This window comes from Cydia pomonella, chromosome 9, assembly GCF_033807575.1.
Source record: "Cydia pomonella isolate Wapato2018A chromosome 9, ilCydPomo1, whole genome shotgun sequence".
NCBI classification, from domain to species: domain Eukaryota; kingdom Metazoa; phylum Arthropoda; class Insecta; order Lepidoptera; family Tortricidae; genus Cydia; species Cydia pomonella.
The window spans coordinates 4,218,456-4,241,715 of NC_084711.1; the positions used below are offsets into that span (position 1 = coordinate 4,218,456).

The window sequence follows — 23,260 nt, forward strand, 5'->3', positions numbered from 1 at the left end:
TAGATGCCTCACAGAGTGTGGTGACTATTTTGTGATACATATTATCTAAGATCTTGTGATGGTCTAGGTTGTTACAGCAATTATCGCAACAGGCTTCAAAGTCGGCAGGAAAGTTTATTTGACTTAACAAGGTATTACATTCATTAGTATAACTGTCAATTTCAATATGCGTACGCTCGCCCCAAACCGTTTGTTTGCCCTCTAATTTATGATTATTATTACACAGCTTAGTGTTGACTATACTAATGTTACACTGCACTATTAAAGGGAAATGGTCCGAACAGAACACGCCGTGGTTAATAGAAATATCGATAATCGTTTGCAAACCGGCTTTTGTGGTTACGCAATGGTCTAACCAACGCTCACACCCGTGTGCTTCACTTAAATACGTAAATGAGTCGGAGTCCATACCTAACTTATCGAGGTCCGCACATATCCAGTCCTGTTCCGCGCAGAAACTTAACAACTCATTACAAAACAGTTCGCCTGGGTGCGCGTTAAGATCACCTAGTACGAAAACAGTTTCCACGCCACACTCTTTAACTATAGTGTTAATAGTACTCACGCATTGAACAAACTCGGGCAGATTATCCGCACAGTTATTCGGCATATACACACTAAACACTAGGATATCTTTATTGCCAGAAGAAATCTTGATCGCACTGATTCTGGGGTTATCACATTGAATAACTGACGTAGAAGGAAAAAGTTTTATATATATGAGGGCCATTAAGGTGAATTTCCCCGAGCAAAATTGCTTGTTAGCAGTAATGCAGCGATATGTTATCTCCAGGACTTTACATGACTTATCAGACTAAACCTTTTGTGGTGAAATTTTGTTTGAACTTTATCTGGGGCAGTCTAAGTAAACATAGTAATGTTTTGCTTCAATGTAATTAATAATTACTTAATGAAAATTGGTAAGTATCTCAGTAGACAAAAATGTATTACAATAGTATTATATACAATATAGGCTACTAGGCGTGTTTAGGCAACGAAGCTTGCTGAGTTTCCTAAGTACGAGATTGAAAAGCTTGATTATATCACTATTGTACACAATACTTACTATAAAACCTAAATAATTGATGAAAATTGGTAAGTATCATAGTAGACAAAAATGTAATATAAAAGACATAAACTAATAACGTAAAAACTAGTGCTTAAGCCAATTCTTGGGATAAGTTGCCAAGCGGACTCCAGGCTCCCATGAGCCGGGGTAAAATGTCGGGACAACGCGAGGAAGATGATGATAGTTCGCCCGATAGGAAATCGGATCTGTGATAAAATATCACCAATCGACTTGGTAATGCCGAAAATGAAGGTATACCTAAATTCTTATTCTTATGCATTGACGTTGCCGTCGTATATTTAACTGACATACAGTGACTATATTGGTTAATATTATAATCAATAACGTAGAGGCAGAGGTCGTAGCGGGGCAGTTCAGGGTCACGCTGAAATAGCCGTTGGCTCATAGTGCAGCGTGAACTCGAGAACAGAACTATCGTGCGAGAAATAAAAAAACAAAATAATAACATATTTTTGGTGATCAGCAGGTTGTTTGTATTTTATTTATTTACATTAGCATTTCGAAGGTGTTGCAGTTGTGGCGTGTTAAAAAGAACGGCAAGGTAAATAAAATACGTTGTGTTGACCTACTAAGTCTATTTTCAATTTGCCGTACCACTACCAACTGACAGGCTAATCAGTAGGTACCTAAGTTGTTTTGAGAAATGATGTATGTAAACGGCATTGACAGCAATTGTAGCATGCAATATTCTAGTTATTTCTACAGAAATTTTAATGCTAACTACAATGGATCTATAATATTTAAATGCCTATAGGTAATTGCCTACAATGAATTAATCATATTTAATGTTGTTGATTACCTACATACGATATTTTCCTTCAAAGCGATTAAGTCACTAACATCGACATTTTGGAAGTATTGCAATATCCACGACCTCGAAAGGGATATCAAGAAAAAAAAGCGGTAATCTTGTTTGTTTATTGCCACGAAGTGGAATTCAAATATCGAACGCCATTAACTGCACTAATGAACCGGAACACTTCTTACTAAACTTTGACGAAGCATAGACGCAGTTTGTAGCCATAGCGTTTTCTTGAGTGTTTTGTAATTTGAATATTCTATATGGCCACTTAGACGGCCATTATCTATTGTTTATCATTTCTTACATTTGACAAAGGCGTTCACTCTTATTACAACGGTGCTAACGTTTAATGTCGTTGAATCCACTGGCCTTCGTGAAATATAAGAAATGCTAGTACGATAGGCGATACGAATGGCAGGAAAATCAAGTGTAAAATGATCTGCAAATACGTAACAACTGTGCGTAGTCATAAATAGCTCTTATACTAGATTGGTGAGCTATCTACACTGCACTAGACAGTCAATTGGAATAGTAAACAGCGCGCAAAGCGATCCACTTTATGCCCTTATCAGTACTGTCAGGACATTATCACCTCGATATCGTTTCCTAAAACAGGTGCCATTCACAGTTCATAGTAATGCAAATGAATAGTGAACCGAAGAAAACACAAGTAAATATGCAAAATATGAAGTTCACGAAGACGGAGGCGGAGTATAACCTGAAGTCCATCAGGTTTCTGCTGCTGACCATCACAACTATGTTTATTGTAAGTATTTTATGAAACTCCTTTTATACAATAGCGGGTACATCATTTATTTATAATGTTTCTACCGTGAAAGTTAGGTATACCCACGCGTTATTATTTTATCATAAATCCTTGATGCATAACAATTTCACAATAACATTGCGCTTTCACGCTCGTGACGTACCTATGTTTTACCTGACTACGGCTTAGGAATGGTTATGATACTTATGATTTAGCAGTCGTGAAGTGCCTAGATAGACAGGTAGGTACATTGTAGAGACTGTATAGTCTGTTACACCAATTTTGTGACTAGGGCACGTAAAATCGATTTCTATGGAAAATCGCCTTGTCCACATACATGCGTTTTTAAAATTTCGCACCGTTTTCTACCGACAAATTCGTTTACCAGACTACCATGAATATAAAGCCTTACCTTCATTTTTTTTTTAAATCGTCCTTATCGAGTTTTATCACGCGGGATTTTACGGTAACTATACTTAGGTGCAGGTTTATTGTATAGGTGCCTATATTGTGTTTATGTGTGCACGATGTGAAACAATACCTAAGATAACGATCGTAGCGATTAATGATGGTAAATAGATGAATTAGTCCATGAAACATGAACTGTTTGATGATGACATTGACAACATGCAGCGCAGTACCTACCTGATTGCTTGTCACAGAACGTAGGTACTTTCCCATTAAGAAATGTGAAATTCTTAAAGAATAGAGTAACCTCGTAAGACAAGTGTTAGTTCTAAATAAGTATCTGTAAGCTATTATGTATGGAATAATTGTAGTTAACTACGGGAAGCACAGAATATACCCGAGATAATTAATTTAGTAGCAAAGGCAAACTTACTAAGTTATCTTATCATGTTACCTATTCTTACTGATATTTATTTTATTCATGTGACAGCCAAGCTTTATATGTATTTATTTGGGTACACTATTTACCCTCCTTACAATCTACATCTGAATGTGACGTTAAGTTAATGGAAAGGTATTCGTTTCTCATTTCATTTGAATTCATATTTAATTACTACGACTCAATACCTAAATCAATAAAGATTCTAGGTCAGCGGGAACTGTCCTTTATGTTGTAATGAGTTCTTTGTATAACGTGTGGCATAATCTAGGTACATTTAGGTACTTATCTTCGGATAAGATAGAATAAAAACTAATATAAATAACTAGTTATGCTCCTTATGTATTTGAAGAAGGAATTTTTATTAGTCAGGTAATATGTCTCCGGCCAGATTTCAGGCAAACATTAGACATATCTGTGCCTGATTCCCGCCAAACATTGTGAACATGTTGATATCCCTTAGACAGATCTGATCTCGGGCTTAGAATGACGCTTACGCTTGAAGATAATTGAAGTGTGTAAAATGGAAGCCAGACTACAAATGGAAAAACATGACCTCTCTTGAGCTTCATAGCCGCAGCTTGAATTTATCAATACCCATGTAAGGTTTTTTTTTTTTTTTTTTTTAAAGAGTTAAAAGTGTCAATTTTGGCCTCAGGGCCCTCGCTATGTATACGGGCGACCCTGTTACCGTTGTGACTTTTGCGAGGTGTTTGTATAATTGTGCGATGCCAGATGTGTCATCGCAAATCGAGAGAATCGTGATGCACAATTTAGACATCTGGCTTTGCTGTTATGCGTGGACTATTAGGACATAAGGTCCCCGCTGTGATACGGGCGGCCATAGGTCCTTATCTTATGTTGTTTTATGTGAATGTTATTAGAGATATTATTATTTATTACTCGGATGTAGCTGTTGTATTTTAAAGTGGATTACCCATGTAAGGTTAACGGACTGGACTGGAAGACGTGCTCGTAATTCCGCAACGATCATGGCTAAAACAGTGCAGCAGGTATCTCGGAATAGCAGGACTGGAAGCCCATGGTGGCATTTTATAGCTAAAAGTCTAAAGCGGCAAAACTGACCAACACGCCCTACGCAATAGCGTACACAAGGACTTTGACTCATTGGTCAAACTTGTAAATAGCTTTATTCATTGGGGTCCATATCTGTGGTTTTAATTGACGCAAACATTGACATATATATCTAAGGACGGGCCTTACGGACAATAAGAATAGGGCCAGTACAGCGGTGTCACGCACACGAATTTGAGCCAATCGTGCAGTCTAACGCCGCAACGCGATTGGTTGATGAGTTCGCACCACGCGCGCGATTAGTTGCAACTAGTTCCGTTAGACTGCACGATTGGCTCGAATTTGAGAGTGACACCACTGAACTAGCGCCATTCTTAGTGCCCGTAAGGCCTGTCCTTAGATATATACCTATATATGTCAATGGGCGCAAAAGGTTATGCTTCAGTAAAAACCACTGACATATCTACCCATAGATATCCAATATACCCATGCATTACACAGAGGTATTTTTAATAGTATCCTGATAATTAATCTATATTTGCAGATAGTAGCAGGCCTGATGGTTGTCCTCGGCTTTTCCGTATACTCGGAGTACCACGACTTCTCTTTCTTCTACGGCGCGAAAGGCGGTCGCTTCGTCACCCTGTCGGCGCTGTCGGTTTTCATCGGCATGGTGCTGCTGGTGGTCACCTCCTTCGGGTTCTTCGGCAGTCTTAAGCAGAGCACGTGCTTGGTCAATTTGGTAAGTATTTCAACTTGGTATAAAACTACGATAACATTAATCAACGTAGCATCTTACCTGCACAAGTACAGGACGGTAAAGAAATACCTAACACCTTAAGACTAAGGTAGAAAGATATGCCTAAGTATGGTATTCCACCTGTCCAATTTCTTGGTCCAATGTGTATTTGCATCTCACATTTTGCTTTACGAGAGAGTGAGACGCAATGCACATTGGACAAAGAAATTGGGCAGGTGGAATATCATGTTTGGAAACATTTTTGGGATTCTTTAAGTTTTCAATTAGTAGGTAGCTATGTTAAAATATGCTCCTTACGCATCGAAACGATGCTCAATACTTGCTTATTATCCTACGATGACCTCCTCCTGACTATTATCCTAGTGTCATTTATGAAAATAGTAGGTATTAATTAATAGGTAACAACACGTGAAAATCAAAGCAAACACTAGGTACTTAATCACCAACATTGACATTCTAGGGAAATATGTAGGTAATCTTTATCAAAAAGACCAGATTTGGAATTTAAAATTGTTGTATCATTTTATGGTCTTTATCAGCAGTTCTACTAGCACAAGTTCATATCACTAAATCACTAAGGACATTTTAGGTAATGCGTGTTTTGGTATCGAGGGAAATACTCCTTAAAGATAGATCTTGATCGTCGAAGATTATTTTATTCGTGAAAGCTTAACTAGACTAGAGGCAACACTATTTTGCTCTACTAGCGTAACGATACTCAGGAGGTTGACGTTTGCCGAACGAGTGCGTGCGAGAGAAGGACGCGTATAACCGTATCCTTGGTCCTTTTGAGGTAACATTACTATCTCCTGATAACGGTGTAACGGTACCGAAAGTTTCCCACGCAACTAAAACTACGCTTAATTACACACAATAAAATGGACAATACTTCTTTGACTCTGCCGAAATTTTGCGGAGGTGAACCCTAATAAACAAATATAATACAATAACGTTACGGAACTTAATGAGTGAATATTGAACAATAGTCGACCGTAACGGTTTCAGGTTATACAATAACATAGTGCAAGTTTACGGGGTCCGGCTTACAAGAACTAACTGTTATTTTATTGCGTTGCTACAAAAATGAATCTACGTATTCTATTCTCTAGTTATAAAATTATTTCTATTTCTAATTATTAATAAGCTATTCTATATCTACATGCTAAACGATGTCGTAGTGGATGGACACGTCGGCTACAACATGAATAATATTTCACCAAGATCCCATTGTAAATCGTGGAAATTATGAAGGTGGATAACAAATTCCGCCCAATCACTTTTAATTAATGCATGCCAAAAGTCCCGGGCCACACTGGTCTCCCCTTTATATACCCATACGTATTATTTCTGACGAGGTTTTTAACTCAATTTTGATTTGTTTATTCCAGTACGCGTTCTTCCTGAGCCTCATCCTAATTGTGATGCTGGTGGTGGTGATCCTGGCCTGCACTCTGGACTCCTCAACCGTGATGAAGTACCTCTCCATCCCCATATCCGGGTACGCCGCTGATCCTGAGATCCAGGATGAGATTGATTCGCTGCAGTACTCGGTAAGTTATACGACATCTTATTGCCTCCCTGATACTCGTAGCTCAATTCTGATACCTATATTTGGTATGCTAGTTGGGGACAGATGAAATGCGTAGATGTGTAGATGATAGGGCGTCAAGAAAATTTGTTTCGATCGTCCCATCACAGACGTCTAACTCTCAGAAATGCATCTAAAGTACAGAATAATCCTAAGTAATCCTGCGATCAGGATTACAAAAAATAAACTGTTATTTTTAACATTAGAAACTTTTTGTAGTTACAGTTACTAAAATTAGAGTAATTATAATCATTACCTATCGACATTGTAAACGACAACATCATGTATGTAAATGTGGGAAAGTTACAGTCAATTCCTGTCTTATCGTACAAGTATTTGGTAAAGCACCTTCTAACCCCATTTAATCCATTCTTGATAACTATATAGGGAGGATCTTCAGAGATTGTAATGTTGCCGAGTATCAACATATTTTCCAACACTTCCAGTTAAATTGCTGCGGCAGCGACTCCTACCTCGACTACTTGAACACCGAGTTCACCAGCAACCACTCCACCGTCATCACCACCAAGGAGACAGACGGCGACATCGTCACCATGGTCGTCCCTGCTTCTTGTTGCTCAAGTGCTGTTGATGTGATCTGTACAAGACTTAGGACTACTAGTTGCAAGGACGCTTTGGTTAATATGGTCATTCAGAACTCTACGGTCATTGGAGTTCTGGGTGTCTCTGTGATGTTTATCAAGGTAAGACTTAAAAAAGTAGGCATTTTCAAACTTAAATGCTTAAAGTCATCGAAACTATGGTCGTTCCTGCCTCTTGCTGCTTAAGTTCTGTGGATGTTTTGTACAAGACTTGGACTATTAGTTGCTAGGATGTGCTTGTCAACATGGTTAATCAGAAATCGACTGTTATTGAAGCTCTGGGTGTCTTTTTCATGTTCCTTCTAGAATATTCGCATTAACACTGTCTATACACTTACACTATCCATCACTGAATTGTCATCTTTAGGTCACATCATGGGCGTAGGCAGGTGTACAGGCAGAAGGGGGGCAGCTGCCCCCCCTCTGCCTCTACCTCAAATTTTACATACAATGTATGCCCCTCTGCGGCGTCTGCCTCCCCCTAGGCCTCCAGTGATATCAACTTGCCCTCCCCTAGTTCACTGGCTGGCTACGCCCTTGGGCCACATTGCCAGATTCAGATAAACACTTCGAGAACTGAACGGGAACGCGGAAAGCAGAAGAAATCGTGTCAAATTTCCGCCGAGGTGACTTTGAAAATTTTACCGCAGCAGGGGTCTATCTCAGCACGCTGATAATAATCGACTCCTAACACTGACATTTTCTTGCCAATTCCGGGTCAATAGGTATTAGCAAGCATTAGGTAACGATGGTACCTGCGTCAATATTTGCTTGTTGGACCAGCAATGTACGGCAAATCGTCAGTTAGGTGATCATTGAATACCGTGATGAAAAATGTGGAACAGGGGACAGGGGGGAAAAATTTGACCTGGCTGTTGTCACGTTTGAGACAACAGCTTTTGGTGTTCGTGTTCCTATATTAATTTATCTATATATTCCAGCTCCTCGGCATCATCTTTGCTCTCCTTCTGGCCCGCTGCATCCGCAAGAGTAAGAGCGAGCGCGCGCTAATCCAGTGGAAGATCCGCGAGCAGATGATCCTCGCGCGTCAACACACTGATGAATACAAGGCCGGTCATACAGGCGTCATGACGGTGTCTTTGGAGCAACCTACTTCTAGCAACGCATAAACTGTTTTCAAAATCAAATCTGTGGCTACTTGCGATCATTGGCGCTGCTATTTAAATATGAAATGTACCGGCTGTGTAAAAAGGTTCAAATTTCTTTGACTCTAGTATGTCCTTTATTCTATGCTACATACAATAATCGAAACACTAAATAACTATTTTTACGTCACTGGAGAGAAATTTCCCGCTCCGCCTTGAAGGTATTATGCAGTATTATTTTATTACCTTTATATATATCATATCTGAATTTTGCACAATATATGCTACTCACAAACTAAACTAGAGCAAGATATCTATACTAGATTAAATTATTATTTGTATTACTATTATGTACCACAATATTACTTAGTAAAAAATATTGCGTTACAAAATTTGGAAGCGAGGGACAGTTATATTTAAAATAATGGAATTGTAAATAGTATATAGTATGTAATTAAGTCCCGTGTCTAATCTTTTATTGCAGATGTTCTTAACAAAAGGGACCAGCGTTCATTTGGAAATGAGGTATTAGTATTTTTATGTGTAAAATAAAATATTTTAAATATGTTCTATAGTAGTTTTATAATATTGTAGTTCTTGTGTATAGATTTAGGTCACTTAGATTGTATCCTGGTCATAAGTATGTGAATAAGACTAAAATTATGCTAGAAATGTTTTAATTGCACACAAGATGTAATAATGTGGTTTTCTTAATAAGTTTGCTATATTTAATATGAGCACAGTACAATAAAAACACCAATAAAGTTTTACTAGTAAATACAAGAATGTTATCTAACTTATTGGTTCTAGCATCAATAAAGGGAAATAAATTGTTTTTATGTGTTTACCTATATATTGATAAGATATTTGTTAGGGCTAACATTTTATCTTCGATACGAATCCTGACTCGTCAATAATAACAGGTTGTTTCAATTTCTCAATAAATTATATTGATTTCTTTTATATTACAACTTACATAAGTCACTGGAATAGAATATCACTATTATGGGCAAACCATATTATTAGCTAAGTATAAATGTCATATTTTCATAATTTTATGTTTATGGTGGAGCTTCAACACTCCAAAACTTGCTATCTGAGTAAACTTAGATGGATTCAAATTTTCAATCTTAAGCCTTGATTTGATACTTTAACTTATGATCCCAAAATGTCTTAGCCTGTCTGACTAAGTTGCCAGCTTCTTCATGGCAGCCATTCTGCATGTACGGCGGTGTGAACTCCCTGTACGCTATACATACCCGGCGGGAAGAGATGTCTTCACGCAGCACACAGTGTTCCCAGTGGTATCTTGGCTCACCATAGAAGACTAGGAGTGATCTTCTGTAATAATGAAATAAGACATTACTGATATAATGATGCAACTAAATTTAAAATTATGATGAAAATTACTTTGGCAGTGGAATTATGAAGGTTGAGTATCAATAATAATATTCATAATGAAGAAAGCCAACTAGAACCAAGATAAGTCTGCAGCGATTTTGATAGCCCAGACTAAAAAATAGTATAATTAATTTATGCCCAGACTACATGCATCTTTTAAACATCAAACTTCTATGAAATTATGATGTATAAATAACACTTGCACAGTCTATGCTATCACAGGTGGAACTTTCAAACTGGAGATTATTTGGAACCTTTCCAACAGAAGTTTTATTTTAAAAGGTTACATTCTTATAGCTCCCTAGTACTCTTAACAAGGTATTTTTTAGAAATAATGTATGAAATAACACTTAATATTTACGGGTAGCTATTTAATAAACAAAACCATAGTTAGGGAAAAACTGGTCCTCACAATACCCATTTCTGAATTATTCAATTGGTCTTAGACTTTAACTTTAAATAAACATACAACAATGATATAAGTATTATATTACCTAGGCATTGGTATTCTGACAACAACATCCAAATCATATTGTGATTTACTTGCTTCGTAAGCGGTTTTATCAAGATCACGACATTCCAAATTAATACTGCCATCTGGTTTAACTAACGGACAATATTTTTCTGCACAATGCAGATTATATTTCTTAGTATCTCCGTGATATCTAGTCATTGTTAACACAGAATCAGACAAACAATTCACAGTGATGATTCTTTCACCCCAAATCCAACAATCATCAATGTGAGGATCTATAGAAGCTCCTTTACTAGGATCATACTCTAAAGAGCACTGCTCAATCACATCATAACCTTTCAATAAAGGTACAGCTTCGAATCTATCTTGCAGAAACTTTGAGAATACTGGGAAGCCATCAAAATTGCCAGCATTGATTTTCATCTTTTTGAAATTCGTTTTAGGACCATAGTTTTGCTTACGTCTGCCGCTCTGTGATATGTCCCAAGGTACCTCGTCTATATTTTTCATTAAGACATTTTCTTCTTCTTCTGTTATAAAGTCCAACTGAATGTAAACGCCGGGATACTCGATCGGTGTTCCATCGTGATTGGGGTGTTGTTTGTAGACATCAGAGTCCCAACCTGGCCATGCTTTGTTGCAAAATGGGCAATAAACATAGCTTTTAGTCTTGTCGAACTCTAATTGAATTTTGTACTTGTCTGCCCCGTATTGGGTTTCGCAAATGAGGCATGTTCTGCAACCTTTGCATCCGCAGGGTCGCGGCTGGGTCATTTTACTTGTAGTTATCTACACTGGGATTCAAGACTTGCAGACACCTTGCAGATTGAAATTAATGTGTGTTGAAAATGTTGACATGGTGACAGTCTGACTGACCTGACAGTAGAGACCTATGGTAGAGACGTCAGACTGACGCATTCTATAAAGTCTCTACCACACAGTCTGCAAATAAATAAATATTATAGGACATTATTACACAAATTGACTAAATCCCACAGTAAACTCAATAAGGCTTATGTTGAGGGTACTTCGACAACGATATATATAATATTTAAATATTTATAAATACTTAAATACATAGAAAACACCCATGACTCAGGAACAAATATCCATGCTCATCACACGAATCATACCACTTCTGATCACTTCTGATTGGCCTTCAATCGTAAACGTCTGTAGAGCCCATGAGAATGAGTTTGCTGGGAAATTTAAAAAAAAAGTGACGTGCCAATTTCCGCTGGACGCCGACGCGGACACGATAGCAGTGCAATCAATAATTTATTAAATAAAACTTTATAATCAAGGTATATACCGCTAATCTATTACAAAATTCAGTGTCCATACATATCTGAAAATCTGTAACCACTCCGATATCCTCAGTCTGAAATACGTTTTGTACCTATTCATTGGCGATCGATTAGTATTTTATTCTCAGTTTTTTTTCTTACTTTACAGTAAAAATAATGGGAGACCGTAATTTTGTGGAAGATGTGGACTTCGGGAACAGCAACGGGTTCGCGATGAACAAGCCAATGCGACCGATTAGGCCACCTAAACGTGGAATGCCCAAGTAACTATGTTTAATATTGGTATCCAGTTTGAAAAGAATCATTAGAATATACTACTGTTAGTTTAACTCAACATATCCCTACTAATACGAAAAGTCTTCGTGAATGATACGGTCTGTACCTAATTTATCGAGGCAAGCTAGCAAAGCACCCTCTTTTGCACTTTTGTATGTAGGGGCCTTAATGCTACAGAGCAATCTTTTCCAGATAACCTTTAGGTAGTGGTACTGAAGGAAGTCATATATTGTGAACAATAGGGGAAATGAGGTGAACTGACATGTGACATGATCAGCACTGAACACACTTGGACACTGGTCAATACAAAACTAAATTGCTATCAGAATAAATGTCATATTGTGATGACCAATGGCATTGCTTGATGCTTTTGAGAGTGTTAGCAAAGGCATCCCCAAATATTTTTTTCTGCTTCATTTCAACTGCTTGTTTGCTTGTTTTCTCTTTAGCTTGGAGACCTCTGCATTAACACAGTCAAGTAGTATTAGGTATTTTAATGTACATTAAGTAAATAAAATAAATAATTGACTAAGTCCCACGGTAAGTTCAAGAAGGCTTGTGTTGTGGGTACTAAGACAATGAAAATATAGAATATAACATATAAAACATCCACGACTCAGGAACAAATATCTCTGCTCATCACACAAATACATACACTTACCAGGGTTCCAACCCAAGACCATTGGCTACATATGCAGGGTTACTACCCACTAGGCCAGACCAGTCATCAAAATATTTCAATATCTCTCGAGGTTGATGCTAAATTACTTATATATTTATTCACCAAATAAAACAAAAGTACACATCCACATAAAACAGTAACTTCACACTATTAGTAACAAAGTGAAACCTGCTAATTCAGAACATTTTGAAGGGTCTGTGAAATTGCATTTTAAGTGGCAAAATGTACTAACAGTCATACACCATGGGCCTATTAAACTCGACAGATTTGAACCACACATCATAAGGAGGTTATAAGTAGTAAAAATGATATATGAGTTTGTTTGTCTGCCTGTAGCTATGTCTACACCAAGTGACATAATGAGTGTCACAGCTGAAAAGGCGTTTTTAACTAAGTTGTAATAGAAACAAATGTTCACAAAAAATTGTCAAGATCTCTAAAACAAGATCAAATCCAGGACTGTGTATGACATTTTAGTCTATAAATGTAGATAAGAATACAACTTTAAAATCTGTCAGGGTTTAATTGGCTCATGATGTATAGGTTCTACCTTTTTCCAGCAATGACCGCTACAACAATGCCTATGGCAGTTACCGTGGTGGCTATGGGCCCGGCGGCGGTTTTGGCTATGGACCAAGGGGCCCACCTATGGGCAGGCCTATGGGTCCACCACCTATGGGCCCACCTATGGGCCCACCTATGGGTCCGATGGGTCCTCGTGGGCCACGCGGCCCGCCACCCCCCTTGATGATGTTTGGACGAGGTTTTGGACCAGGTGGACCCCTTATGCCCCGCAAAGTTGCTCCAGAGACTCAAGCTTATAGATATCTTATACGTAAGTACAATATAACCTGAACATGTTTTTTTAATATGTTTATTATCTTTATTAGGCGAGACCACACAGAGCGATCATACGCGCGGGGCAAATTAGACGCGCGAGGCAGTGTAGACGTGGCACGACTACATTGGCCGATTATTGCGCGAAGAAATTGCCTCGCGCGTATGTTCGCTCTGTGTGGACCCGCCTATTCTCTCTGTATTTGTGTTGTGTGCATTTGGTTTTGTGATTCAATAATTGTAATATGTATTTAATCACTGAAGGTAAAAAAAGTCTTTTTCCATTTGATTTTATTCGTTTTGCAATTTGATGTAGACTATTGGGTGTCTGGACATTTCAAGGCCAGGTCAAGCCATGTCTGGGAACAAGGTTTGGTTTTTTTTCTCAACCCTTTTGGCTCTAAAACCTTTGACCACCTGTAACGTCAAATGACGCGCGCGGCTGCAGCCCAAATTCATCCTTCGTACATTCCAACAAGGTTCAAAATGACGCGTCGCGCTACACACGATAGGCGTGACAAGCAAAGGGCTAAATTTTGTGTTTGCTGGGATGTAGAAAAAAAAGGGTTATGCTGTGTTATGCATTTGTTTTTAATAAATCAGTATATGAAAGATGCTAAGACCAGTCTTGTTTAAACTACAGGTTGTGGTGTTTCCCAGGAGAGCATAAAAGGCCTCCCCAAGAAGCTGCTAAAACTTATTGAGGCCAACCACTGCGGAGTTTGCGGCTTGGATTTTGACTCCTTCACTATGTGTAAGTCTTTGGTCATCCTTTTGGAAATTTTCTTTTTAAGCCACTACAGATATCTGATTGCAGAACCTCTAATCCTAACCAGATCAAATTAGATATTGGCCACTATAAATTGAGATTATATGTCTGGTTCTGAACTTTTGAAGTATTAAATTTGATGACAATCAGGCGGGTCCCCACACAGAGCGAGCGAGGCACGTCTACACTGGCCAGTTTGTGCGTGAGGAAATTGCCTAGCGCGTATGCTCGCTCTGTGTGGACCCGGCTATCCCATGATGTGCCTTATTCTTTAACTTAAGATTACTATAATTCTTTAAAAAAACCTACGCTTTGATTTTACTATTAGAGCTTTAGTTAGTTTTACTCAGTATTTTTGAAAAATTGACGGACATTGTGCCTTTGTTGAGTGAAATACGGGGTAGCGCTACTCAAAGCACCCCACAATTTATAGATAGGCTGAGTTTGTTTCATATCTGACTGCCAATTACAGAATTGTATACATTATTATTATTGTATTACAGTTTCGCAATACCATGTGGAACTTACAATGTATGATCAATACAAATAAAGAATATGAATATTTTTGTAACAACTTTACCATGGCACATTAAACGATATTATGATCGTAATTGTATAAAAAAGGGAATTAAAATATTTTTCTTTTGCAGCGCGTATGCATTACACTTCGCGTAATCACCAAAAGAACCAAAAGAAATGGCTGACGCAAAATGCTGAGAAACCGACTCCCGGGAAAAAGGTAACTTGACCCTCGGTGGTCTGAAAGGAATTTCGTGAGACAACATTAAGAGATAGGAACAATTGATTATAGAGATAGATTACAGAGTTCAGTATTTATTCAAACACATAATTTATTGTTTGACATATCACCAGAGTAGATTAATTTATTTAAATTAAATTGCTTTGTGTATAAGGATTCCCCTGGATAAAGTGAAGTATTATTTTTATCGTGAAGGATGTTAAACATACATTTATATGTTAACTTGGGGCAATGGCTCACCAGACGTTAATAAAACATAGTTATTCGTTAAAGTAATAATTTAATTAATTATAAATAAAGTCAAGTTACTCCACAAAGTCTCATGTGCTGAATAGTTTTCTAAATTGCTTATAAATTTCAATGTTGAACATCGCTGTCCTATTTCTAATACCCTGCTAACCTGTTAAAGGCCGCTGGCCGGCAGAGCGGTGAGCGGCCAATCGATACCGTTTGTGTATTTGATTCAGCCAAGGCTCGGAAACCGGTTAAATTTATCGAATTTAAAACCGGTTAAATTTCCCAACCGTTATCATGTACTTGGTGCAAAACATTTTCATTTCGGTTTCGCTCGAAATACCGTTATTTTCAAACCATTTTTTATGAGAACAGTTCTTGCCAAATTTATAGAACAATAAAAACCGGTTTCTTATGTCGGTGTCTATGTTTACTTGGCACACCACTAGGCAGGTCGGCCGTATATTTGCTTGTCGAATAAACCGGATTTTTAGGTTACAATAAAGTTCTTAAAAACGTTCGCGTTCTCATAAAAGTTCGGAGGAAAACCGAAATAAACCGGTATTTTACAAACCGGTTCCGAGCCTTGGATTGAGCGCACTTTATGAATGGCTTGATTTGCCGCTCGCCGCGCCGCGCGGCGCCTGCGTCGAGTCCGCGGCCTCAAACTGAACAAGTTAGCAGGGTTTTAGACATAGGACAGTTTAATAAAACATTTTTTATGTACAATTATTTTTCTAGATACCGCTAAAGTCGCGCGAGTTGTACTGTGAACTGTGCGACGTTACGATAACGTCCACGGCTCACGCCGATTCGCACTATTCAGGAAAAGCGCATCGAGCGTAAGATATCTACTGTTTTCCCTTTTTGTGTTGATTGTTTGTTTGTTTCTTACTTTGCTGTGTTCACACAACGAACTACAGCTAGTACGGTATGTATGTAATAAGTGCTAGTGTGCTTTGAGAGCTTAAAAATGATTACTGTATACATTTATGACTAGGAGAAGTTATTTGTCTACAGCTCTACACTATATTATCTTTTAATTAGATACACAATGCATTGAATACAATATTTCATTAAATTGTTAATAAAACTGCTTTTGTTTTTGAGTCGACAACTAAAGATGATCGTTATACGGCCACAGTTATAAACATATATACATTAGGGTGTAAGGACTACCCAAGGTAAAAATGTGTATATAATGTATAAGGTCAACACTGCCCTTTCTTTTATTTAAATTAAAAGGATATTAACTGTGTCCTCTCTGTAACATTCTCCAACGTAAAAAATACTTGGTGTTATTGCGGCAGTGCTTATAATCATAGTATATCATCTTTAAGCTCCAAGTTCTTAGTTAAATGTTGGACCACGCCATTCAATTCGAGTAGTCGATGCGACCGTGTTGTATGTCGATTCCCGCATTTTCTACCGGAAATGTACACTAGCACACACCATTTCTGTACGAATATTTACATCAATAGAAATCGCCAAAAATGTTAAATTGTTGATAAATGAATCCATGATCGTTGCTACTCGTTGTACGTACGATCTTATTAACGGTTACATATGTATATAAATATTATAAATACACTTGATTGCTTTGTAATTGTTACATTAATAAGCTTTTTGGTAAAAAAAGGTGGTAAATTACAATTATATTTTTGATATTACTAATTCGTTTACATATTTGGCTCTTTTTAATTGATGCTGAAATTTAGAAACCAGTGTGGCCAGTCTTAATATAGGTTTATGCTAGGAATAATATGTACCGCCTATTATAAATACGACGGGGTCACTCGGGATCCGTACAGACGTGGTTGTAAGCAACAAACAAATAATCACATTATATTGATTAAATTATGTTTTATGAAATGTATCAATCTGACAGTGAAGGCTATAAACATATATACATTCTTCTACCTTGTTTCAATGGAGTAAGGTACAAAATTGTATACATGTGTATAACCTTCACTATCGGACTGAATTTGAACAGTCAAAGCTATAAACATTTATACATTTTTTCACCTTGTACCTCGGTGGCGTAAGGTGCAAAATTGTATACATGTTTATGGCCTTGTCTGTAAGACTTGAACAGTGAAGATCATAAACAAGTATACATTTTTTGCCTTATTTAATAAAATAAGGTACAAAATTATATACATGTTTATGACCTCGTCTGTTAAACTTGACTTGAACAGTCACATTTATACACATACATACATTTTTTTACCTTATTCCTCTATGTGGCATAAAGTGCAAAATCGTATACATGTTTATGACTGTGACTGTTTCTTATTGATGTTAGAATAGTCACTACTATAAGAACGTTTTTCCATATAATAATATAATAATTGTCACACTTGAATGTGTCAAGACATTTCCGTCAGTAGAAAAAGGCGGCAAATTTAAAAAATGTAGGCGCGAAGGGTGGTCTCACATAGAAAGTTTGAATTTTGCGCCTTTTTCTACTGACAATATGGGTTTCCCAGAATATATTTGATACACCAAATATATTTAGGGCCCGAGCGGCAAACCAGGGTCCTGACTGAATCGATCTTTATTTTTGTAGGAAATCATAGATATTATCAATTAGGACACTGTTGAAAACCAGGAAATAATTAGTATTTCGCATATGGAGTGCTATGGAGTGCCATATGATATATGGCTTGTCGTCTAGGAGTACCCACTGACAAAGTACGATGGCCCAGTGGAAGATTTTAAAACCATAACGAGTGCAGCCATTACTTACTTGGAAAAATTTAGATTTAGTTTCTTCTTCTTCTTCAGTCGGTCCCTCAATGCTGAGGATCGTGACATCATGTCCTGTTAAAGACCAGATTCCTCCATTGGCTTCTATTCTAGATTATAAACTAATTAATGAATGTACAGTGTAGTTTAATCGCCATACAATAAATAAATAAATGTTATAAGGAAGACGAAACAATACAAAGAGGAAGAGTGGTTTCTGTGGTTTATTTGAATAGAAAATAGCAGAGTGTGTGGTAATTCATAGGTATTGCAAATCTGGAGAAAAACGCGCTCGCCGTCTCGGCCGAGGCACGTCTACACTGGCCGTATTGTGCGTGAGGAAATTGCCTCGCGCGTATGCTCGCTCAGTGTGGACCCGCCTATTGGTGTAGTTTATAAGAACCAATTTAGGTACAAATATTGGTAGATATATATACAGTGTTCGTAGTTAAGTATCGAGCTATCTTCTACAGTCATCGATTTTTCCTCCCTTCCATATTTTTATTAAACATCTTGTATAGTTACGCTAGATTTTGAGTGGTGTGTGGATCCCGAGAATGATAAAGATGGCAAAACTCAAGATTTCTTTAAGTGATCATTTTTCGGCGTCCAGATTATTCAAATTTGCCGCTTAGGGATAGTTTTATAATAATATGTATGTATGTTTCATGTCCGTATTATAGATATTTCATTCATTGTTTAGGGCGCGTCAAAGCACGGAGCAATGATACTGCCTATTTACTACCTCATTTTTAAAATTATAATTAATTTTATATCATAATGGATGTTTCAGTATTGTGGAAGGACGGAAGAAGCCGAAAAACCCGTACCTACTCCAAAAAGGAATGGAGGCTCGCACGTATGTATTTACAAAACCTATTTACGTTATTCACTCAACTATTTGACTCCTACGCGTGTCGGAGTATCTCTCTTATCATGCAGTGAAGACAAAACACGAAACATTCAAGCGGTGTGTTCAGATTAACAAAACAAGCCAAGTGCTCGTTGAAGTCATGTTTTTATATGGTACATATATTTTTCTTTGTTATTACGCCCAGTTTGAGGTTTGTACGTTAAACCGTTATACTTATAAAAAAAAAATGTTTTATGTATGACCCCTTATATTATGTGACCGCGGCCGGAAGATCGTCCCAGTGTCGCTTGCCACAAGGATGAGATTTGCTTGTTTCTTTATACAGTAACCTGTCAAGGCGTCCTTATGACAAGCGAGAAAGTGGGACGTTTTGCCGGCCGCGGTCACATATATTGTTGTAGCAGCAATACAAACAAACATTCGGTATAAAAAAAAATAGCGAACTGAGATTCCTTAGTTCCAAATTTACAACTAAGAGTATCCCATATTGTTGAATCTTATTATAAAACGAGAAAACCACCGTGCGAGGTTGTAAATCAAATGCTTGTTTCTTCCAGTGAGCAACTGATCAATCGCGAGAAGCAACATTTGCCGGCGATCACTGTGCCGAAGGTCACCGTGGGTGAGGGCGACGGCAAGCCTCCGCAGACCGACCTCTACTGCGACATCTGCAAGGTATAATCACCCAACTTGCTTAACAAAGCTGCTGTTACAATAGACTTATCTCTCTCTGGTCAGCTGATTACCCGCGAGAGGCAACATTTGCCGGAGATCGCCGTGCCGAAGGTCACCGTGGGTGACGACGACAGCAACCCGTCATCGTCGGTGACACGAACTATTAAGCTGCTATTATATATATTTTCATCCAAACAAGTGTGCGTGTGCCTTGCAATGTTATGTAACAAATGAAACTCTAGGTCTAAACTTAAGCAATATTGTATAAGTACTGGTTGTAAGCGACTGTATGTTTCTAAAATATAATAAATAAATAAATAAAAGAAGTAGTGTATTACCTACTTGCCACATATATTCGTTTAGCACATAAACTTAAACTTACTAAACGGCTAATTACTTTTAACATTTGATAAACTGTCGCCGCTAACCGAAACAAAAAACAACTTGAATATGTAAAAACTTTTATCTTCAGACCTCCATGACATGCTCGGAGCAGATGACGATGCACCTCAACGGCAAGAAGCACCTGTCGAAGGAGAAGCAGCACATCATCCGCGTCATGAATGCACGTAAGTAGTTCGTATGTGGAACGCGACATAAGACATGTGTACGTACTCGAATGTGATCGCAGTAAACCAAAATAAAATCATGTTCAACTTAGAAGCTCGAACAAGATTTCTTTGATGCTTAAAAACAGTGAGCAAAATTCGATTTTGTGTGTTTGAATAAAGGGGTGAGTGGGTGTTTGGGGAATGGCTATTTAGCCATTCCCCAAACACCCACTCACCCCTGACCCCAGACACGTGAGGATGAATGTGTATTCATCCTGGGTCCATCCAACCCATTTGGGTGTACAGTGTATTCATCCTCACGTGTCTTATCATGTAAACGAACGTGACGTTAAAATAATATGATTCCATAGACAATCTAGACATCGTAATGTCAGATGATCTTCAGTTACTGCGATTATTAATTAAAATCTTATTAAAAATGATATTTTTCAGTGGTTATTTCATATTTGGTTGATTTCAATACTTTGTGAGTTTCTTTAAGTATACAACAACATTTTAAAATAATTATTGTGTAATTCCTGAGTAACGTGTGATAATGTCTTTGAGAAGTGTTCGTTTACATGATATACATGTAAGGATGACTACACTGTATGGGTGAATGGATGTATGTTTTTTAGAAAGAATATACACTGTACTCACGAGGATCCCGAAAGATTTTAACCACGTACTTCTGAGGCCAAAACAAGGAAAAAATGTTATATGAGTTTCAGTAAATTTCGCCAAAAAATATTTTTTTTTTGTATTTTTTTTTCAAATTTTGAACGTATTTGTACATAAAAAGTTAATGTTATGGTAAAACTGGCACTGAAAATAATTTTTTACGATTTTTTTTTGTAAAAACTAGTTCTTGCAAAGGTTACTTGTCACTTTTTGACATCTATCAATAAGGATATTTAGACTACGCCCCATAATGGCATCATCGCGATCAAAAAGGCGTTTTGCACTAAGTTACGATAAGAAGATGTTTTTTTTTTCACTGGTATTAACTCTGAAACTACGCGAAATCCAGAAAAGTTTATATGACATTTTAGTCTCTAAATGTGATCAGTAATACACTGTCAAAATCTTTCGGTTTCCTCATGCAACACCGTGTATGTCTTACTGATAAGGTGAAAAGTTGCATGTGCCAGATATTAGATCCGTATAGGTTTTGAATTATATGATCTACTCATTTTTCAGAAGCGCAGAACAACGACAACAGTGCCGTTAAAGAAGAGCTGCAGCCTGCAGGTACATAACAAACTACAATTTCATATTTTTATTTATTAGGGGTATTGGTGGCCACGTCGACCAAGCAGTGATCTATTGTGACGCACTGTGGGTTGGATCGGCCGAAAAAACGACATTCTTACTTTTTTGAGGAAATATTATGTTTAATGCTATTCGATGGAGAATTGTTTAAGGAACAATAAATGTGAGATAATTTTTAGGGTTCCGTACCCAAAGGGTCAAACGGGACCCTATTACTGAGACTCCGCTGTCCGTCCGTCTGTCACCAGGCTGTATCTCATGAACCGTGATAGTTAGCCAGTTGAAACTTCTACAGATTATGTATTTGTGTTGCCGCTATAACAACAAATACTAAAACCAGAATAAAATAAATATTTCTTTCCAATCTCGAGGTTCTCATCCAATCACCGAAGTTAAGCAACATCGGGCGGGGTCAGTACTTGGATGAGTGACCGTTTTTATAGATAATGGTACGGAACCCTTCCTGTGCGAGTCCGACTCGCACTTGGCCGGTTTTATTTTTCAAAATAAGGCATATTGAAAGCAGAAAAATATAGTCTTTTTTGCATGGGACCCAAAAATAGGTATCTTGTTTCTCGGAAACTATTAGCGAACCCGTCTTCTACCTTTCAGGAGTTTATTTTCCTACTTTTATAGAATACGAAATGATAAGCGGGTTTGTTCTGTAGGTGCCCGTTTGTTTCTTAGTCCAGTCAAAAGTCTACGTAATTTCGATTTTTTCTTTTTGTTTGTAGATGAGCAGGCTGGAGGCAACGGGAACGACGACGGAGGCGATTGGGGAAATGGATCCGGTACCTGGGAAGACTAAGTTGGGAGAATTATATGTCTAAGTAGACATTTTAATATTACGTAGAGTAATAATTTGATAAACGTTTTAATTTTACACATGACAAGTTCAAGTGTATGTTTAGATCAGGTCAACAATGTTAACCCTTATTATTATCTTGTTAAGGTTTAATTTGGCACTTACTTACCTACGATTAGGTATTTAGTAAAATACTTGTATATTTGATCAGACAATGTAATTTTTATCGTATTAACCTTTTCGACGCCGTGTTAAACACAAAAGCTGTCATTCGGACGTCACGTCACCCCAGTTTATGTTGCCCTGTGGTCTGTGATGGATTAATCGGTCTTTGGCGTTGGACCTACGATGCTGATATATCCGTCATTGGCGTCCAAAAGGTTAAATTACTGTAAATTTCCCATACTAATCCCAGTAATCCCTAAGGGCCTCTCACACTACACACAACTTCACTAGTTTTATTATGTAACATAATAAATCAGTCTACGGATTATTTTGGTTTTTTATTTAAGATGCAGTCAATGGTAATTAAAAAAAGCTGCCAAGTGCGAGTCGGACTCGACCATGAAGGGTTCCGTACCATTTATGACGTATTAAAAAAATCTACTTACTAGATCTCGTTCAAACCAATTTTCGGTGGAAGTTTGCATAGTAATGTATATCATATATTTTTTTTAGTTTTATCATTCTCTTATTTTAGAAATTAAAAGGGTGGGGGGGGGGGGGGGGGGGGACACATTTTACCACTTTGGAAGTGTCTCTCGCGCAAACTATTCAGTTTAGGAAAAAAATATATTAGAAACCTCAATATCATTTTTGAAGACCTATCCATAGATACCCCACACGTATGGGTTTGATGAAAAAATTTTTTTTTTAGTTTCAGTTCTATTTATTGTTTTTTTTTTTTTTCTATTTTTGTGTAAAAATCTTAATGCGGTTCATAGAATACATCTACTTACCAAGTTTGAACAGTATAGTATAGTTCTTATAGTTTCGGA

The 23,260-nt window shown here is 37.5% G+C and overlaps 3 protein-coding genes across 4 annotated transcripts; 2 read left to right on the top strand and 1 right to left on the bottom strand.

The window, feature by feature from the left end:
- Positions 1–1,451: 1,451 nt before the first annotated feature.
- On the top strand, positions 1,452–9,428 carry LOC133521149 (23 kDa integral membrane protein-like). Of its 2 annotated transcripts, XR_009799870.1 has the most exons (7): positions 1,452–1,631; positions 2,508–2,658; positions 5,085–5,282; positions 6,689–6,850; positions 7,335–7,592; positions 8,432–8,703; positions 9,081–9,428. XR_009799870.1 is itself a non-coding variant. In XM_061855936.1 (6 exons), the coding sequence occupies exons 2-6, from the start codon at positions 2,530–2,532 to the stop codon at positions 8,618–8,620; spliced, it is 936 nt and encodes a 311-aa protein (XP_061711920.1). In that variant the 5' UTR covers positions 1,452–1,631; positions 2,508–2,529; the 3' UTR covers positions 8,621–9,428. The 2 variants fall into 2 exon arrangements, 1 of the variants encoding a protein (XP_061711920.1); XM_061855936.1 differs by having other exon boundaries at positions 8,432–9,428.
- Positions 9,160–11,510, bottom strand: LOC133521148 (alpha-ketoglutarate-dependent dioxygenase alkB homolog 4). Its single transcript, XM_061855935.1, has 2 exons — positions 10,492–11,510; positions 9,160–9,937 (listed from the first exon to the last, which is right to left on the bottom strand). The coding sequence occupies exons 1-2, from the start codon at positions 11,244–11,246 to the stop codon at positions 9,727–9,729; spliced, it is 966 nt and encodes a 321-aa protein (XP_061711919.1). The 5' UTR covers positions 11,247–11,510; the 3' UTR covers positions 9,160–9,726.
- A 145-nt stretch (positions 11,511–11,655) lies between these two features.
- LOC133521147 (zinc finger matrin-type protein 3-like) lies at positions 11,656–22,755 on the top strand. Its single transcript, XM_061855934.1, has 11 exons — positions 11,656–11,776; positions 11,928–12,042; positions 13,298–13,572; positions 14,218–14,328; positions 14,994–15,082; positions 16,079–16,179; positions 18,879–18,944; positions 19,517–19,634; positions 20,107–20,203; positions 21,386–21,436; positions 22,192–22,755. The coding sequence occupies exons 2-11, from the start codon at positions 11,936–11,938 to the stop codon at positions 22,263–22,265; spliced, it is 1,089 nt and encodes a 362-aa protein (XP_061711918.1). The 5' UTR covers positions 11,656–11,776; positions 11,928–11,935; the 3' UTR covers positions 22,266–22,755.
- The last annotated feature ends 505 nt before the right edge of the window (positions 22,756–23,260 follow it).

Coding starts and splice junctions, on each gene's coding strand:
- LOC133521149 (XM_061855936.1), top strand. CDS start 2,530: ATGCAAATGAATAGTGAACCGAAGAAAACACAAGTAAATATGCAAAAT. Junction 2,659..5,084: donor CCATCACAACTATGTTTATT/GTAAGTATTTTA, acceptor CTATATTTGCAG/ATAGTAGCAGGCCTGATGGT. Junction 5,283..6,688: donor GCACGTGCTTGGTCAATTTG/GTAAGTATTTCA, acceptor TGTTTATTCCAG/TACGCGTTCTTCCTGAGCCT.
- LOC133521148 (XM_061855935.1), bottom strand. CDS start 11,246: ATGACCCAGCCGCGACCCTGCGGATGCAAAGGTTGCAGAACATGCCTC. Junction 9,938..10,491: donor GTCAGAATACCAATGCCTAG/GTAATATAATAC, acceptor TCATTATTACAG/AAGATCACTCCTAGTCTTCT.
- LOC133521147 (XM_061855934.1), top strand. CDS start 11,936: ATGGGAGACCGTAATTTTGTGGAAGATGTGGACTTCGGGAACAGCAAC. Junction 19,635..20,106: donor TCTACTGCGACATCTGCAAG/GTATAATCACCC, acceptor TTTTATCTTCAG/ACCTCCATGACATGCTCGGA. Junction 21,437..22,191: donor AGAAGAGCTGCAGCCTGCAG/GTACATAACAAA, acceptor TTTTGTTTGTAG/ATGAGCAGGCTGGAGGCAAC.